This window comes from Molothrus ater, chromosome Z (assembly GCF_012460135.2).
Source record: "Molothrus ater isolate BHLD 08-10-18 breed brown headed cowbird chromosome Z, BPBGC_Mater_1.1, whole genome shotgun sequence".
NCBI classification, from domain to species: Eukaryota; Metazoa; Chordata; class Aves; order Passeriformes; family Icteridae; genus Molothrus; species Molothrus ater.
Genome location: NC_050511.2, coordinates 68,980,152 through 69,000,517, shown reverse-complemented (window position 1 = coordinate 69,000,517; position 20,366 = coordinate 68,980,152). Strand labels below are relative to the sequence as shown.

Sequence of the window (20,366 nt, the reverse complement as noted above, 5' to 3'; positions counted from 1 at the left end):
GAAATCCCTGACTTAGTGATGATCAGTAAATATGCAAAGGGCCTTCCAGAACTTTGTGGAACTCAGGTAAGGAACTAACAGGTAACTCAGATCTGCAGCCTCTGGAACAAAAGCCCTGGAGCAAAGCAGGACAACTTGTCTTTTTTTGCCCTTCTATTGGAGGATAAGGATGGTGGGGAGGTTTTTTCCTTAATTTCTGTTTTAAGCAGAAGGAGTTTAAAATGCATTCTTCACAGAAACTGACAGCTGGAAACCAGACCTAGAATTCCATTTTCAGCAATAAAGCTAGAAGCAAAAGCTGCCCTAGCTAGGCTGCCTGCAGAAGGTCGCAGTATCAAGAGATGGGTCAGGCAATCAAGAATGAAAACAAGTTCCTCCATCCCTAATGCACAAAAGGCAGAGAAGGAGGACAGCAGTTTAATGAAACCAGAAACAAAACAGTTCTTTTGGGAGAACCGTCTCACGGGCTTTTCATGGAAATCTGTAGTCCAAAACGGACATAAAAGTATTCACAACTCCTCAAATACTCAGTATTGATAATGATTAGTTAAGGAGACTTGGGGCATTTAGGGTGTGCAAGTGCCTCTTAGTTCTGCTGAAGGGAGATGGGTGCAGAGAATAAAGTAGTAATTTCTCTCCCCATAAAACCTAGAAATAAATGCAGAGACCCAACTTTTCTGAAGAGAGGTGCACAGAGACTGAGCAGCCACCTCAAATGTCCAAACACTCCGCTCAGTAACTTCTAGGAAAATTTTATTTCTCTACTCATGATCTTTAAAAGTAATAATCTGGACAAAACCAGTGACAGCATTGTCTTTGGTACACTCTACAGCCCTCTGTCACAGAGCTCAGCACTGAACTGTGCCAACAGGGCAGCGAGGATGTGGGCCTAGCTCATTTCAGTCTCTGGAGCAAGGAGTGTCTCTGGTTTGATACCCTGTGCATTATCTGGAATTCTTCTGGCAGACACAAACACACACCAGACACCTTTGCCCACAGCAGAAGTGATCTTTCAAAGAGCTGGGGAGAACTAATCAAACCTTAACTGGAAAATAATCAAGATTTTAATACGCTACATGTGAGAAACAGTGTACGCCTTCTTTGCACCAGCACCACATGGAAAAACTTCCAATGCCAGGAGTGTGAGATAACAGGAGCACAGAAATTTCTGGAGAGTAAAAATATCTTAACTGCTATGTACAGAAATCATCTTGTAAAAAAGGATTTTCAGGTACCACCCCTTTCAACCCAGAGATGGGGATGAATGGCCAGGCCTGAGGAAGAGTGGGATGGCCATTTGTGGCCATCAGAAGATGGGGTACTGCTAAAAGTTTTTATTTCCCCTTTTGGACACAGTTTTCAGCTTGGAAAGAAGTGGAAAGAGATGTATGTTGGAACTTGCTTCTCTCAGGAGAAGATCTCAAAATGTGGAAAAAAGAGCTCTTAACTAGAGAGGTGAAGAAATCTCCTCAGGACATCGTGAAGAAACACAAACCATTCTACACTGAAGACTGAATTTCGCCTCAGACCATCCATGTACATGATTTCTCACAAGACTTCAAAGTGTGCAGAAGTTTTCCTCCAGGAAAAAGTAAAGTAACAGGTACCTGGAAAAAAATCACGGGGATTTTTCTGCTTCAAATGAAGCTACTCCCACTGAAATGCCTGCAGTATTAACGGGCTGGGTGAGCAAGCAACAGTTTTCTTTCCTGAGTCACCTGAAACAATTTCCAATTCTACATGATATATCTTAAAACTTCCAGCCCAGGAGCTGTCTCCCTGATCCAGCACATGCACATTCATGACATGCATCTTTTCAAGCCTAAAAAAATGATAAAAATGTACCTCATCAGTTCAGAACCCTGTTCACTCAGAAGAAAACATATCCAGTGGCAAATCTTGACAGAAAATAAACATAAAATCCATTCTAAATACGGGGGAAGCTGCAAATACTTAAACTCAGGATGAGCATGGAAAATCTTCTCTATAAAGCCAGAATTGGGCTTTACCTTTCTATTTAGTGTATTTTTAGTAAGATGAGCATTGTAGTGCTGCAAGCCACAACACACTGTCTGAAGGGGGAGGGAACTCAAACAGCATTAATCTTACAGTTGCAGTTCAGATAATGTAAAGCTTGTAAGTAAACTTGAAGAAACTCAGTCTTTCTGCGCATTCATTTCATGAGTCAACCTGTGTGTTCCTGCCTGACTCGCAGCTATGTCGAGTGAGGCAGCAATATTTCCAAATCATTAAATCATCTGCAAGTGCTTTCCTCCTCCATCAAGCATTCCTAAGCCTTTCTCTCTCCACAAAAGCAAAGACAAGATTATTTCCTCTCCAAACACAGCCCACTCAGCTACAGCTGCCATGTCTGCAGCAGCCAGACCACGCACCCCTTCAGCAGGAACGGTTTTTCTTAGGTCAAGTGGAACACATGCCTAATAAAAAATTCTGAATTGCTCGCATGAATTAATAAACAAGCCTTCTGTGCTGTTTTGTACGTACAGTAACAGTTTTCAGATACGACAGCACAGCTACAAATGCTCCACTACTTGACCTGCAATGTAGCAGCAGAGTTTTGATTTACCATCCCCGGCAGCCTCGGCAGGAGGAAGATTCCAGCAGCTCCCACTGATGGTGGGATTTTGACCTCTCCACAATGGCAAGACACTGTGTGGATCAGGATTTCACTCACTGCACGTTCATCGTCCTCTGCTGTGAGATCTGCTTGGCTATATCCTCATACCACCCTCTTGTTTTTTGACATGAGCTTACAATGCTACCTTAAAATACCAGACACAAAAACCATGATGAAGACTGTCCTAAGCAAAACCTAAGTGATAACAAGGAGCATGGTGAGACTTGTGAGGGATCAAATTACTTTATCCCAACTGTGACAAAAACAATGCAGAGCTTTTCCTGCCACCTTAAAATATTGAGAGATTGGTTTTACAAACACCAGGCAAATTAATTTCTGAAGTAAACCAAATTGTTTCTAAAATAAATGTTCATCCTGTCTTGATGTGCAAATAGAATCATACCACAATTTTATCTTTTCTTCATCAAGCATGACTTTACACAGTAAGTTAAATATTCAATCACAGAATTGTAGGACACACCGAACTTGCAGTTTCTCACTTTTCTTGAATTATGACAATACACATCATAAATGAGCAATAAGGTCATGTAATATTCCAAGGCCTGTAGAAATGCTAATGGAACATGCCAAAGGAGGTTTCTAACTACTTTAATTCACCTACTCAAATTCCTAGTACACCTCTAAATTTAGACTCAATAGTGGACTTACTAATCAATTAAACTCTCCTGAGCTTAAAGGTTTGTGGACTCCTTTTAGACTCCAAATACTTTTTCACTGAAAATTTCCTCTCGCTGATCATTCTGTTTCACAATTTTGTTTCATAACAATATTTACATTTTTCGGATTTTTGGCTTTTGTTACATACACTTAATTTTGAGAACACAATGTCCCCCACTGAAGTCAACTGTTGTGCTTTGGATCTGCCCAGATTTAAATCTCTAATGTCATTCCTCATGGTCTTACACTATTCCTGTAAACAACTGCTCCTTCAGTGGGGAATTAAACCTTCCTCTAATAACAAGGAAACAAAATACTAAGTAGCTAATACTAATAGCTAAGTCTTTTCTTTTTCCAGCAACTTTTTATTTACAACAGATTAGGACAAAATGACCACAACTACTGTGCTTGCAAGAGATACCTCATTTTTAATTTGAGGAATGTACCTTACTAAATTGGCTGACCTTAACAACTCTGTGGGTACAAAATGTCGTTAAAACTTTGTTCCTCTCTCTGATAATTATTTCTTTCATTAATTATGTGTAGTGGTCAGCGTAGCCTGGACATGACTGTGCAACATGGTCCAAGCTCCTTAACCAGTCACCCTCACAATATAATCACCACTACAGAGTGTTAAAGAGACATTGGTGAAAGAAGCTGGATATCTCTGACTGTGCTGATGGTGCATTCAGAGTCTAAGGTGGTGTTTACTGCAAATAAACAACAAGGCTAGATCACCATTAGCTCACATGTTGTAGGATGCCAAGCCATTACCAGATTTTGAGAACAGAAAATGCAAAATGGTCACTTTACTGAATCATTTCTGTTGTTCCCAAAGTGTGTTTATAAGACACTGGGATAGGGCAGTCTAATGTCAGTTTTATCCACAGAAATACTTTTTGGCAGTAACTAGACACTATTTGTGAGACAGACCTGGAAAAGACTCAAGGAGAGTTTTCACAGTTGTATTGTGAGAGCTACTTTCACTCAAGACTCCCCTGTCATGTTTTGAACGAAGTCCCAAAGGCAGCAAAACTGTCATGAAACTTCTACCCTTTATTCCTCCTGTTGTCTTTGACCAGCTGATTTTGCATTTAACTTATTCTATGTCGCTTGATTGTTTATTAGGGTGAAAAATCTCCAGGTTATTTCAGGATACAAAAGCATATGAACCACCCCAGTTTCAGCCACGGTGGTCCTGGCAGAAGCCAGAGATCAATTCCGTCTACAGAACAGTCTTTTCTTTAGCACTGACAGAGCACAGATATTTGGGCAGGTCAGATCCATGTTTCCATCTGTCCTGTGCCTTTGTGACCAGCCTCATGTGTCCACGGCATGGGGGGCAGAAGGACACTCTTTATTCTGCATTAACACATGGGACAGCACCTTGATCTCTGAGACAGCTTCCAGGAGTCACCCATATCGTGCTGGCAATTAAAGAATTAGGAACTCCTAATTCTAAGGTATCCCTAGGAAACTGAGAGTTACATATGAACAGCACCTGTGTTTTTGAGCCACTGCAGTGCAAAATACTTCTCTATCACATTTATACATGCAGTTAAGGAAGCCATGGTAAAGACACACAAAACTTACGTAGTCATGAAAGGCTTTTGCTTCACTTGAGTGTTCACATGTTTCTCGTCTTTCTGGAGCTGCACAGTAGAGATCCCAGAACACACTGCAAGGGAAAGGTTACAGGGATGGTGAGAGTGTCACTGTGATGCTCACTTGCATTTTATGGCATACACAAACCCCACATGGATGTTCCTATACAGAAATGCCACTTTCTCTCCAAAGAATGAGAACACTCCCCTCTACGGAAGAATTTAGATTTGTAAATCATCTGTGAGGAACAAGTCCTGCCATCTGATCTCTGAGGCAAGCAGTGCTGTACTCCTTTAGCACCACTGCACTACAGACCAAGAATGTGGGGTAATAAATACAAATACACTGTGTACTACTGTGCATTTAATCTTATCCCTCCAGCAACTGCTCAAACGACTTCCACAAAGCATGGGAAGGAATGAATTCATAATAATATGGAAAGGAAAGAAACTGGAGAGAAAACTGGGAATCCTTCCATGGTCAAGGTTCCTGAAATCACAGAACAATTTGGATTGGAAGGATTTTAGAGCCCATCCAGTCTCCAACACCTTCCACTATCCCAGGTTACTCTGAGTCCTGCCCAGCCTGGCCTTGGGCACTTCCAGGGATGGGGCAGCCACAGCTTCCATGGACAAATGTCCAGTCCTGTGCTTAAACCAAAGCTCCCTGAGGATCTGGTGCCTGGGCAAGCACAAAAAAGGCATGGGCAACTTCTTAGGTCATAAAGAATAAAAGGAAGGGTATTATGGCACATAATCCCGTTGGTCTTCCCCACAAACTCCTTCAACTATAGTTACATACCAATCACTTCTACCACAAAGTTTCTGGAATGAAACTGTGTCTATGCTAGAATGACTTAGTAACATATTTGAGTAACAAAATTTGTTGGAGTTTCATAGCGGTTTTTTACTGGTTTAGATTTACTCCTCTATAACTTAATCCAGCACCATAATAGGGATTTATGGACAATTTGAGCACTCTGCCACAGACAATCAAAATTAAGGATAATGCAGACATTAGAGATAAAAGGGACATGTTCTTGCCAGGCTTCCATCACACAGCAAGAGCTGTCAAAGAATGGTCAAAAAAGGATACCCCACTTCCCATGCAGCTGTGCAAATCACTTGGGTTCAAATGGGGCCATTTCAAAACCTGTGAATTCTTGTACTTCTGACAGCTGGGCATATTCTCTGCACTTCTGCATTTCTTCAAACACAGGCTTGTTGGATATACTAAAATAATGAATAAATACCACGGCTACACAGCACTGCCTATGAGCACTCTTCTCCCCTGGGGAATACTACACACACAGCTGTGGACTGCAGACTGAGCAAGTTCACATCTACACAGTCTCTGTATTTACTGTGTTTTCTTCCAAATGTAAGTATTTATGATATGTGGAATGACCCCTTAGCTGCAAAATGTGCTGGAAGGTGGTGAAGAAGGAAAGCCAGGCCACCTCCTTTCTTATCAATGTGCTATGCAGTATTTCTTTCTTTCTGTATCCAATATCTAGTATCTTTTTCTGTTATTTCCGTTTCTGTACCTCATTTTCTGTTATTTTATTCCTTAATAAGAGAATGCTTCTTAATCCTGATCCTCTTATTTTTTTTACACTGTTCACCTGAATTTCTTGCCTCCTGCAGCTGAAACTGGACATCAACATATTCTAGGAAAACCAGAGGAGAAGAAAACTGGTACTTACCACCACCAGGAATGCAAGAATCCTGGGGGCTCCCCCAGTGTGATGTTTTTTTCCCATCTTATCTAAAATAAAATGATAAAAACAGAGGTGTACATTGTGATCATTGTGACTAAAAAGCACTACATAATTCACATAGAAAAAGGATGAGGAACAGAAGATTCCACACTTAAGAGACACTTTATGGTCATCAATTTGGATGTGCTGTTTACTTACTTTTCTATATTTATTGATATAGCTGACACTTTACATTAGCTCCTCTTGTGCTAGGGAAGCATAGTTTAGAATTTTATTCTTTGGGTTTTTTTTTAAATTCTGAATATATTGTGTATTATTTTAAGTTCAAAAACGCATGATTAAAAAAGTGATTTTGAAGTACCCTTAAAGCCTGAAATCTTTTCCCATTTGCACAGGAGTGATGCTGTGGATTCAGCAGGTGGCACTCTTCCCCCCGCAGCCAGGGCCAGCAGTGTTTTATAATGCTCGAGGAGTGCTTCAGTCACAGGTAATGTGGCAAAAGCCAGGCAGCAGCACTGCCATAACCCAGCTCCCACCAGCCAGGGAACGTGCACAGCTACTCTGGCTTGCTCTCCTGTGCTGGCAAGCTCTCCTCAACACCTCTACTGCCTGGGACTTCCCTCCCACCAAGGAAACTGGGTCTGTTTGAGGCTGTTTTCACAGGAAATGCAGTTTAAGAACTCTCGGCTCCTGAATTCAAACTTTTGTTGTTGATCAGGGAACCCATCAGACAACGCCACCCACAGCAACAGAATCTGTTTCTCTGCAAAACTTCCCAAATGTTGTACCTTAACTACAATCACACCAGCATCTTTTCAATGCCAGTCAGTAGCTTGTCCTTATCTCCAAAATTAAATAGTTTGGGCTATCACAGAGCCCACACTGTCCAAAAGAATGTCTCATGTTAGAACTTGGTGAATCTTTGGTGCACACTTTGCATTGTGTGCACTGCAAACTCCTCTAGTTACAATGACACACAGCATAATTTCCTGTCCAACTCTCTTAAAAAAGGAGTTGTTAAAAGCACAAACCATATTCTTCTCTAGAGACAGAAGCAATGGCAGACAAGAAAAGGGTTATTTTAATCAAATGCTTAAACAGCTGTAATATGAAAGAAATTTAAAGTGACAGATCTATATACAAATATGTAAAAAAACATAAAAGCATAATATTAAAGGTAGTATTCATACTGCCAGTGTCCTTCCTAAAGCTGGCATTTTTTAAAGAGACTTTAAGATTCTCAACTCTCACTTGATTTCCACATCCAGTTCTTAGGAAATTCAAACACGTGCAAGTTTTGTCAATACAGAATATGTAGCTCATATGCCTAAAAATGTTGTTTGGACTTACATGAAAATCCATATAGAAAATCTCAAACCTAATGCAAATTTGACATATTATTTGAACACAACTCTTCAAAAATAACTATGCTATTTTAAATTGTCTATAAAAAATAACACTGAGCCACTATCACTTGAGTTGGTAAAGCTGGCAGAATGAAAACCAACATCCCTCACACAGCAGCTAATACACAAAAAACATATTTCACAAAGTTCCTGAAGTGTTTAAGTGCCTAAAGTTCCTTAAGTGCTGGCAGGAAAAAGTGACAAATATTTGGAAGCCAAAGTCACTACAAAGGTATTACACGCTCTTCAAATACACTTCTCAGAGGCCCAGCTGCTCCTCATGCAGCCTGGGAATGTCTTGGAAAGACTTGTACTAATAATCAGGAACACACAGTACCTCTGAGAAGGTTCAAAATTACATAATGAAGAGATGCATTGTACAACCAGCATGAAAAAGGGGTTCCTGAAGCAGAAATTTCATTCGCTTAGCAGTAAAAATTATGTCTGTGAAGAACACCCACATTATGTCTAAGCAGTGATTGTTTTCTTCAAAGCAGGGCCTGGTGAGGAAATTACCCAGTTCAGGTCTTCAGTGGCTCCTGGGACATATGTCATCTTGAGAAACTGACTGGGAGGAGGAAACTGAAGGGAATGTGGAAGTTTGGGACGCTTTTAAAGGATTTTTGTTTTGTTTTGTTTTAAATACCCGTACTCATGTCTAACAGCAGATGCAGTCTGTCTGATCAATGGGACTTATGAAGAATTATTATTTATGAAAAAAAAATCTTCATTGTCAAGTGTGATTGAGCTCATAGACAGGGAATGATTAACTGGGAAATGCCCACCAACCAGGTCCAGCCAGGGTAATGGAATTATCTGAGGCTGGAATCTGATTTCCAGGATACAAAATATGTGGGATAAGGATCAGGTCTTCAAGAGAAGCATACAAAAGTCAAACTAGACACAAAAGCATGACAAAAACATGGGGATGCTCAGGACAACCATCCCTAAGTTCCAGAGTATCACAGTGGATTCATGGATGTCCAACTTCTATTTTCCTTTAATGTGGTTCCATTCCCCTGAGTCACAGTCCCTGGCAGATCTGTGAGAGAGGGCTCTTAACCTTTAGACACCACTGGCTGCCCTACAGCTCAGACAATCTGTGTGTGCTCTTCTTTTAAGCCCCAACACTCAGCTTTAGAGTTAACCTCAACTGTTTAACTTAGAAATGAAACCCACCCAAACTGAGAGAGCCTCCAGCCCAGCAGCCACAGAGCCATTCACAAGAACTGCCAGCACATTTACCCTCCTGCACTGCTAATTAGTGAGGGAAATAAATAAACTCACAGCTCGTACCTCATACCCACTCTGTGCACTACTCATTGTCCCTGACCTGTGTTTACCACCTCTTGATGAGTACAAGTCTTACTTTTGAAGATTTGATATATCCTTATGTTTCAGTGTTCAGACCTGAGAGCTTCTCTGTAACTCAAGACTAAATTAGTTCTAAAAGCTGAGTTTCAAGACACGGTATTTAATGTTTTCAGGAAATCCAGATGTCATACCAGCTATGCTTCTGCCAACTGTTCATTTTGAAAAAACATCATAAAAACAAAGTGAGCAAAATTTACCTTGTGCAATGCATTATTTACAAATGACAGCTGTCTTGGAAAAGCCAAGATGATACTCTACATTATTTTCTCTTATTTTTCCAATGTTTTACCACAGAGATAAAACAATTGTCAAAAACATGCTTTATTATAAATGTAAACCAGTCCTACTACAATTCTACCCTTTTTCCTTATCTGTGCTTTGTCAGTTTTGTGTGAATATCACAAACAACTCTCTGGATTTTCATTTTCTCCTCTTCCATCTCCAAAATGTCATCATCAGCATAATAATTTAATTAGCTTTTGGAGGAGGATCAGTTAAAGCAGCAAATTTTCCTAGGACAATATCTTGCCTGTTTTTTCCCAACTTCTGCTCACTATTCCTATTATTACTACTACTATGCTATTGTTATTATTATTAGTTATTGATATTGTTGTTGTTGTTGCTATTATCTTGTATGTTCTTGTCAAAGATTAAAAACCATAATAAACCCAGAAGACTTCAATGTGTTCAGCATACATTTGTATCCTAGGGCAAAAGTAAAATGCTGATGAGACACAATTTACTTCAACCTTCACAAGATGCATACAAAGCCTTTGAAAAGACTCTTAAAAAAAACCCCAAAACTACTGTGTAAAGGTAAAAATTCCATTAGCAGTTGAAAGTGTTTAAAAAAGCAGGACCTAAGTGGTTGTGGCCCTCATTGATTCAACAGATGAAAAGAAGTGAAGTGGTTAAAAGCATGGTGAGAGCACAGAGAGATCAGCAGTGCTTCAGAGAAGAACTGATAGTGTATGACAGTGGGATGTAAAATACATTTAGAAGGGCCCATCGTTCACAATTGGAGATATCAATAGTAAGTTAAAAGGTCATCAAAACTGAGTACCATTGAAGTGTTCTCCAGCATGCCCACTTATTAGAGAAAATAGATTAATCTTCCCCAGTGTAGAATGGGGATTACAAACCACAGCAAAAACAGTCACACAAGATCATGTAAAATGATATGGCAAACTGGGTTCTGGAGAATAAGGAACAGCGGATTGAGGCAAACTGATACCCAAGGTTTTCACTGCTCTTATTTTAGACCAAATCATATTTATTTCACTTGCAGGCCCTCGGAAATCATGTAAAAAACTCACCTCTGATAAAAATGTCTGAGCTGATTTCTGTGCTCCTACATGGAGCAGATATTCATATACGTACAGTGCTAATCTGAAAAATAAACAGAAAGGACAATATTTAGTATTGTGCATTTGTTTGCTCCTCTTTTTCAGAAATAAAGGATTATCACAAGTTTGAGATATGCCCCACTGCCTTCCACAAACCACAAAGTAATGAAGTGCCAAATCTATTACCTCTACCAGAATTGTTCAACTAGACATGCAGGTCAATCTGACCAGAGGTGTTTAAATAGTCATTAATTAAAACATTATTAAGCCCCCAAATTACTTAATGTCAACATTTTTAATATTTGGACAAGTGCCTAGTGAGCTAACCAGTGACCCAGTGCTGCTCTGGGTGAGCATGCTTACTGTAAATACAATATATTCATACAGCGTCACTGATTGCTTTTCCAGGTCAGCTTTTTTAGCATGTGGAATGTGTCAAGCTGTTAGCACTCTTGAAAAATAGCCCTGTGGTTTTTCCAAAAAACATGGAAACTTCAGGCTGCATCAGGAGAAGCGATGGCAGCCTAGATCCATGGCCAAACAACCACAGCTCTGCAGCAAAGGGAAAACAGATCCTGAAATTCATCCAGACCTGGGCTCTGGTGGCAGCAGAGCTACAAATGACTGCCACAGCTCCAGATGATTCCCCAGAGCTTCCTGTTTGTCCGTCTGCAAGCCTCCAGGCTGTTCAGAAGGAAAAGGAGGAGGAGAAGAGAAGGAGAAGGAGAAGGAGAAGGAGAAGGAGAAGGAGAAGGAGAATGTCTCTTATATTTGCTACCTGCACTGTTTTTAAGAAGTTAAATGTATTTGAATGCATGTAGTAATACACAGCAATTCTTATTTTGACTATTCTCCCTATTAATTTCCAAAAACTTGTAGACGGCTACACAAAGAAGAGAGGGAGAGGATCTGTCTTCCTCTTCAAAACCCTATGCCATGTTCTGTGTGATCACTGTCATCAAGGCTCTGCTGGAGCAGTAATTATTGCCGTGACCTATCAAGTGTGAAATTTTAAAATCTCAGAGAGACCTTCCCCAAAAATGGTTTTCACTAGTTGTTTGTACTTTGTACATGCAATACATGCACATATTACTTTACTCTCTGTCCAACTTCAAAAGCAAAGATGTACTTTTTTCTCAGATTAAATATATATAATTCAAACATATGAGTGGTTTTAGTTTGAACTCTCTAAGTACTGTGGGGAGAGAGGATTTCTTAAGAGTTGGCTTAATTCTTCTCAGTTCAACTACCATGCAAATTTTAAGCTATAAATGTTGTAGACTAAATCTAAGACAGATGTAAGAGACAGAGAAGAAACACTTTTCTGCCACAGCCCATACATCCTGAATACCCAGTAATGCTTTAAAGCACCTCATTTGTCTTATGAGAGTCCCTTTTTTGTTCTTATCCAAACATGAAGCCTGCAGTCCAGATAAAAGGGTTTGTGTGATCACATCCTTCCTGCCCCGTGAAGGAAGGCGGAGCAGCACAAACCCTGGGTTTGCTGCGGGGGGTTACAGCACCCCCACGGCTCTGCCACCGACTGAAAGCTTTGGCACACCGGGCACATCAATGCCCACGCTGACAGCACAAGGCTTTAATACCCACAGAGGTTTGTGCCTCCTCTCAGGACTCTGGGGTGCCCTCAGAGTGCTCCCGCACAGCCCAACATCCCTGCCTGTCCCCACTGTCACCACTCCAAAAACACAAGGTATTTCAGCATCGCAACAAGACCACCCTAAAACTTTTCACCTAAACACACAGAATGTGCGAATTAAGCACGGTGCTAGCTGCTGACCTCTCTGTGTAAATGCTGTTACCTCTTGGGCTAAACAAACCAGCAGCGCAATGAAATGGTGTTTAATGAGTGCGTGGAGGGTAAATGTGGCACGTTTCAGCAGAAGGCTTTAGGCTTCCGGGTTGATCCAGCTGTGGTAAACCCCAGACTGCCAAGGGTTGTGCCAGGAGGGCTGGGGCCAGTCTCACCAACAAATGTGGGACAGGAGCACAGCACAGAATAACCCCGTGGGGTCCTCCTACGTCTGCATGGCTGCCCCAGCCCTTGTAATTGCGCTCTCAGGAAGCCTTTACAGAATGTAACAATGTTATGGGTTCATTCGGAAATAAATGCATTCACCGAAGAGATCAAAAGAGACATACTAAGGTTTCACTGTGTCACAAGGAAGGATCAACGGGAAACTGATGCTCTGGGGAAAGACAGCAGAGACGCCCAAAAAGGTGCAACACTGTTTAACAAGGAGGAATACCAAAATTACAAACTGTAACCACAGGCGAGGAACAGAAAAGACAAAAGCCAAGCTACAGTTCAAGTGTGTACAATGAACAAATTAATGAACTATTTCACATCCTGTCACAAGACTAAGACAGTATTAGTGAGGTGGTCTTCAACACCAGAAGACTTGAGTTTGAAGTGACATTTTAAAAAAAGACAGTTTTTACTCATTAAACTGGTGTGAGAAACCGTGCAGAAGCAGCGAGCAGACATATGTTGAATTTTCACATTTGCATACTTGTTGACATCCCATGAGTAATGTGAAGAAAAAATATTTCCAATCAATTTATGACAATGCTGCAGTAATTTCTGTTAAAGACATGACACAGGCCAGAGCTTCCCCCTCCCTGCCAAGACAATTACAGCACATATTCATCTGTACCCTGATGATACAGTCGCTCCATTAACAAACAAAAAAGGTTACTGTCTGACTCATGTTGCTAACCTGGTGCACTTTGCCTGAAGTTCCTGCTCTAATTGGACAAGGCATTCCTACATCCCACAAGCAGCTACTGAATTCCACAGAAAAGAACCACTTAAGTAGTTCAAGTCAAGCATTTATCAGAATACTACCAGGAAATAAACAGTAATTCCTCTAACTGTGACGTGGAAATTGCATTCCTACATTTTAAAGATGGGGAGATGCAATTAGCCTAATGAGAACTTACAACTCAAGCCATGCAGCGCTGTTTCCATTGATGGAAACATGGTGAACTCACCCAATTCCAAACCAAAAGCCTAAGACTGCACATCACACAAGTGTTCCCACCACTTCCTCCGTCACCCAGAGCCTTTATGCTGCTAACATCTGATGCTGGATGCAAAAAAATAAAGTATCTATAATGGGAATGTTCCAGTTCTGAACATCACCAAGATATATTTATAACATTTTTAGATTGTTAAGACGTAATTTTTTGAAAACTCTTCCTGTATGGAGAGTTCAGCATATGGCACGCCATCCATTTAACTTTTGGTGGGTTCCAAACAGTAATTAAAGAACTAGAAAATCAATATCCATACATAATTGTAAGTCTGAGTGAAGCAGCTGAGCAAGAATGCAAAGCAACTTCAGATAGAAGAGATCTTAAATGTTACTCTCCATGTTTCAGAAGACCTCATGTATTCCCAAATTACTACTCTGCTCAGAGAAGTAGCTTTTCTGTGGTTTTCAAGAATGTTTATAGACTTCAGTTCAAATCCGTATTTCATTTCAAATCCTAGGAATCTCACTCATCTCACATTCAAATTACAAATCCCATTCTCTAAAACAAGAGCAAGTACCACTGAATCTTAGCGTGTGTTTTAAGCGGGTTTTTTTCTGAACAAATTTTCTTGACTCCACTAATTCAGTACTTTAAAACCTGTTCCAAAGCTCCTGAAGGCAAGCTGCTTTTACCAAATTTCAACAAACGCCGGTAATCAATCCTTCTAAGGAATTTATTTAATATGCCAAACCAAGCTTTCTGGCCTACTTGGTCATACTGACCATAATTTTTTGCTCCTTCTCTCTCCCTGTTTTCAGCATATTTATATGGTAATATAATTTGTTCCTAAGTATTTATTTTTAATATATTTTTGATATGGATATATGTGTATGTATATTTATTTATTCATTTATTTTATTTATATGTTTATATATATTTATATATTATATTATATATTATACATATTTATATTTATATATGTGTGTATATATAATATACATATATAATATACATATATATAATATATATTATATATATAATATACATATATATAATATATGTATAATAATGTATATATACACACATATATATGTATATATATGTGTGTATATATATTTTTCTACTCATCTCACTATATTATATATTATATATTAAAATTTAAAATATATATATATATATATATATATGTGTATATATATATTTTTTTCTACTCATTTACATGATTCAGTCTGCTGTCCACCACCCACCTGAGAGAAGACAGGACAAGAGACCAGATAAGCCATGGTTTTCGATCAAATTCAAGCACTACCTGAGGAGTCCATGAAACCTTTTCCCTGTGCTTAGGCAGCTCCACGAAGGGCCTGGAGGCTGCAGGGATTTCCCTGCACACATCCCACACACCACTGAGATTTTGGGCAGTTCAGCCTGAGCCAGCAGGCTGCCCTTGCCAAGAGGCTCCACTTAGGCCACTCCACCGCTCCCTCTCCCAGCTCAGGAATGATCTGTGTCACTGTGAGTGCCCTGCGTCCCATCAGCAGTCTGAGCGCTGCTCTTAGGAACAGGTACTGAATGGAACACAAGCACTGGTTGAAGAAACAGATCCTCGATGTTTTCCTGGCACTGGAGTGCCCTGAGAGCTCCTGCACTGCCTTGCAAACACAGCCAGTGTCAAATGTGTTCAACGTGACCCACACCCAGCTATTCCTCCCTCTCTCTGCACAAAGCAGAGAACACTTTCTTTGCATTCATCCAAGCAACGGCCAGTGCTGTGAGGAATGGGGGCCTGGTGGTGCTTCCCAAAAGAGCTGATCCTTCTCTTTGTTCACCCCAGTTTCACAGACAGAGAGAGCCTTCACCCAGCACAGCTCTCTGCCAGCAGGCAGACCCACCTCTGGTCTCTTTTCCCCTTGACCCCCTCCCTACAAGACGTCCCAAAAACTAGCCTCCTGAAGTGAGCCCACCCTCCCCTTGGTTACTGCTCTGATAGCTCAATAAACAACAGCAGGGTTATTCAGTTCACCCACATACCTGCAGCTCACCTTTCTTTGGGTATGTATGTCCTCATTTCACACACTTTTGCTACTTGAACTCCTGCAGACTTCAAACACTGGCACAGCCATTTCCAGCCACATGTTAAGTTGAGCACCAGTGTGTAACTAAACACTGAATAGATATTTGGTATGCACTGATCTTTTGGGAAAGATCAGAGATGCGTGCCGTGGTAGTGTCTGCAGTCTCCCCCACAAGCACTTAATTGCACAGTTTTACATATTTTCATCAGCTAAGGATGTCTTGGTTTGTGCTGTCACACTGCAGCCTTCCCCACATTGCCTTTATCTGACTCTGGCTGAATTTCATATTAGTTTTTTGTCTCAGGACTCAGCTTGTAGAAATTACTACAGATCCAGATTACTGAAGAATCAAAACACTCTTCTGAAGGCTCCAACTTGACTGGGACAATTCCCATCGATTCCCAAATATTTCATCAAAAGGCAAGTTTTCTTGATGACCTCCAGAATTTCAAATTTAAAAACTGTCATTTTTACACCTGTGTTTGGCATATATATTCCTCAAGATTTCCAGTAGTTTCACAGGCTTCCTAGTCCACGGTTAGGGAAAAAAAGTAATACATTTTATGAAAACATACTGATTTTTAAAGTCTCTAAGTAGTTTCTTTGGCTTAACCCATATAAACTACACAACTTACCATAATTATAAAATATTCCAAATGGTAGTTAAAAAATAGCTACCTGACAAAATACATTTTAAAGTGTAAGCTGAGACTTTAATAAAAATACTTGAGGTTCCACCTCTTCCTGATAGTAAAGGTGGTAACCTTGGTCTTCCCTGCTGCTTTCAATGGGATAGTAATGGGTTTTTACATGGTATTTGATCCCTGGTATAAAATTTCCTGTACTTAATGAGTTAAATGCCATGACCTGGCAGTAAGCAAAGGCAGCAGCACAGAACTGGCATGGAGAGAATCACAATCAGAGAGCAAAGCAGAGACACAGTCCTCACCAAAACGCAAACTCTAAAGCTTTAAAATCACAGAATTACTTATGGATATATGACATCTTAAAATATTACAGCTGTTCCTGAAGCAGCTGCTTGCTCTGAGTAAAAAAAAAAACTGGCTACAGCATCCCCTGGAGAAAGCTGAGGAGGAGGAGGAGGGAGCAGGAATGCACAGAGCAGCTCCCCAGGGGTGAGCTGGATCAGCACTGCCTGGACATGCAGTGCCCACCAGCCTCACTGAGCAAGCAGCACCTAATTTGATTTTCATTCATACAAAGAAATCAGTGTTTCTGAGCATCTGGCTCCTACATGGACATGGTTTTGCTGGTAGCCTTCCCAGCCCTTCTCAGAGAATGTACATTTAATATCCTGTCCAAAGAACCCCAGGATATTTAGGGTTGGACTGCTGGTCTCCCTTGTAAGTGTCACCAATAATGCTGGGCAAAAGAGTTTATTCCTCTTTTACAGCAGATCCTGGTAAAACCCAGATGCAGATGTTAAATGCAGACTGTGCCATTGCCCCTACTCACTGCAAGCTCCAGTTATGTGTTCAGACTGTAAAATGCAAACTCTGCACTGAGAGCTTGGTAGGACGCCCTGAAGAGACAGTAACGAGTCACCTCATGAATTTTATGGGAATCATCTGGGATGGTGACACACAAGATGAAATTCCCTGAGTATCTACCTAAAAAGTAATGGTGGAAAGTAATTTGTATGACTTATTATGAAGCAGTAAAATTTTCTTCTGGAGAGAGTATCATTCTGACATGATAAGAGTGAAGCTATCAGACCTCAGAAGTCAAAGAAATTCAGGGAACTGGAGGACAGACTTTCTTCAGAAAAACACATAACCTGGAGAAAAGAAATGCAAGACAAGCATCAGGTGCCTCAGGCTAAATTTTAAAAACTGATGGTAAATATCAATGGAAGACAAATAGGAGATAGTGAGAGGTTACTCTGGCCGCTGCCAAAAACTCATCAGTGATACAAGAAAAGACTACAACAGCAATGAAGAAAGTAAAATCACGCAGCAATATTAACACCACTCAAGTATTTGGATCAGTAGATGACAACTGAGCCTCTCCCTGGAACCATTAAGTTTCCCCCTCAAAACAGGGAGTTGTGCTGCTGTTCCTGGGAACAAACCACCACCCGTGGCTTTGAGACTGCCACCCGTGCTGGGTGGCGAGTTCTGCACTGGGGACTGAGGTGGAGGAACTCAAGGCATTTCCCTACAAAACAAAAGCAAAACAGCAGCAGAAGGTGTCTGTGTGTGAGGGCAAGCACACCTGTGGCAGCTTCTCAGCACACCTGAACTGGATGTGCAACGCTTGAAGTGCAGATTTCTCCTCAAATCACCGTGGCTTGCACCCACGGGAGAGCTGCACACAGCCTGCTCTGGCCAGAGCCACTCCTGCCCGCTGAGCCCCGGCACATCTGGCTGGGCTCTCACCTGCTGAGCCCCCACCCCGCACATCTGTCTGGGCTCTCACCTGCTCAACCTCCACCCCGCACATCTGTCTGGGCTCTCACCTGCTCAACCTCCACCCCGCACATCTGTCTGGGCTCTCACCTGCTCAATCTCCACCCCGCACATCCAGCCACCCTGCTCCAGGGATTTACACCCTTGCCTGCTCCTCGTGCCCAGCCCTGGCTGACAGAGGGAGCTGGAGGGAGTCCTTTGCTGCTCCCCCAGTCCCTTGCTGCTCTGGACCATGGCCCAGAAGGATCGGCCAAGACCCCCCCAATTACTCAATGTTTCCACTCAGCAACATCTCCAGATAAACTGGAGCACACAACCTGAGCTACACCTCACACATGATGACTTTGCTGAGCCTCCTCTCCTCTCAGACTGCCCAGGGGATGGTTTAATACCCAAATATGTGTATTTTACAACTTTACAGAAAATTTTCTTAGACTCTGAACTGGAAGTTACCAGAAACACCTTCCCTTTGAAATGCCGGTCATAAAAAAGCCATAGCGGTTTTCTATATCCTCCCACAATCTTTTTATAGTAAGAATACTTTCCAAACAAAGAATCCCAGCAACAAGAGGAAGGTATTTGAAAATCAGGAGCACAAAGAGTTTATCCACACATTAGAAACCCCCAAACTTTAAAAAGCCTCAGCAATAATAAAGCCTTGCAGTACTGAATTTCTACTACCAAATGTTTGACTAATAGTCTAGAAAATCTGAATGCCAGCTCTCCAAATTGCTACCACTGGCTACTGTTTGAAAGGAAGAAACCAGATACAAAAGAAAATGGATGGGAAGTTTTTGATTCTGCACTGACAGGTGATGTTTGGTAGAAGAACTGACACAGAGATTTTTTACGAAACGGGGAAAAGAGGCAAAACATTTGTCACACAGTCTCCAACTGTGCACTTATTCTAAATCAAAATTTCAAGGGCATAAGCATGCAGAAGACTCCAGTTCTACCAAGTGCAGGACCCAATTAAGAGTGGTAGTTCCACTCTTAATAGTTGTAAATGCACTTCTGTACATGACATACTCAGTTCAAAAAGGGTTGCCTTACACTTGGTTTACAGGGGAAAACACAAAATTCTTTATTTTCTTAAGTATGTGTTACTAGAATACTCTAATCCAAACTGGATTCAGTTACTAAGTTAACGTCACGGATAACTTCACAGGCAGGCAGGACAAGAAATGCAGGATATAAATCAATGTCACGTTGCCAAAATGCAATTTCTGCAGCAGGTAGACAGGCAAATAGGAGATTTCAACAGGGCATGGACAGGTTTTAGGATGCCAGAAGTTGGCACTGAAAAGTGTAAATAAGAATATAAATAAATTAAGTTTAAAAAGAAAGGGGTGGGGGGAGCAGAATAAAAATGAGAGGAAGGAAAACAAAAAAGGTATAAAAAAAAATAAGGAAAAAAAAATCCAGATGGGCTCCTCACAGCCAGACAATTTAAGGTTCTAGAAGTGTACACGTCAGGGAGGTGATGTGCCCCAACACCGCAGCCCAATTAATGTGCCTGACTGAGCCAATACCTGACCACAGCCACTGCACAACAATTCCAAGAACCAAAACCCCTGGGGATCACCATCCGTGCCACTCCAGGCACAGCAAAGAAGTACATAAAACTCCCAGCTGTGATCAAAAGGAAAAACATAGTGAAAATGTCTTAATGGAGTCAAAGGTTTACGGTTTAAAAATACTGGTGAGCTCCATGCAAGAACTGTGGTCAGTTTTTCTAAGGAGAGCTTCAGAAATATTTACCAATATATCATGAATGATGAACTATTTTATGTAAAAATCCTCTGTAATAATAGTGCAAAAATAATATACCTTCAAAATGAAATCAAAAATGTTTTATTAAATATAAACACCAGTTTGCTTTTTGTTCATGAGCAAACTCCTGCCTGAGCACAATTTTTCATTTCTTCTCAGTGACATTTTAAAGAATTCTGATTGAACCGCTTGAGGACACAGAAAAGTTCATTAGGAAAAAAAAAAACAAACTTGCACAACTTCCATGTGTTTTTCACTTCTCAGTTAAATATGAATAGAATATTAAGATTCAGCAAATATTTGTATTTAGGATGCTGTTTACACACCA

General features: G+C 40.8%; 1 protein-coding gene across 4 annotated transcripts in view; it reads right to left on the bottom strand.

Annotated features, from left to right (window-relative positions):
- SSBP2 (single stranded DNA binding protein 2) overlaps positions 1–20,366 on the bottom strand; it is a 137,207-nt gene that overhangs the window by 94,018 nt on the left and 22,823 nt on the right. For all 4 annotated transcript variants that reach the window (XM_036403698.2, XM_036403699.2, XM_036403700.2 and 1 more), the window contains exons 2-4: positions 10,738–10,810; positions 6,627–6,688; positions 4,910–4,994 (exon numbers count right to left, since the gene is read on the bottom strand). In XM_036403698.2, the coding sequence (XP_036259591.1) occupies positions 4,910–4,994; positions 6,627–6,688; positions 10,738–10,810 (220 nt within the window). The remainder of the gene's footprint in view (positions 1–4,909; positions 4,995–6,626; positions 6,689–10,737; positions 10,811–20,366) is intronic.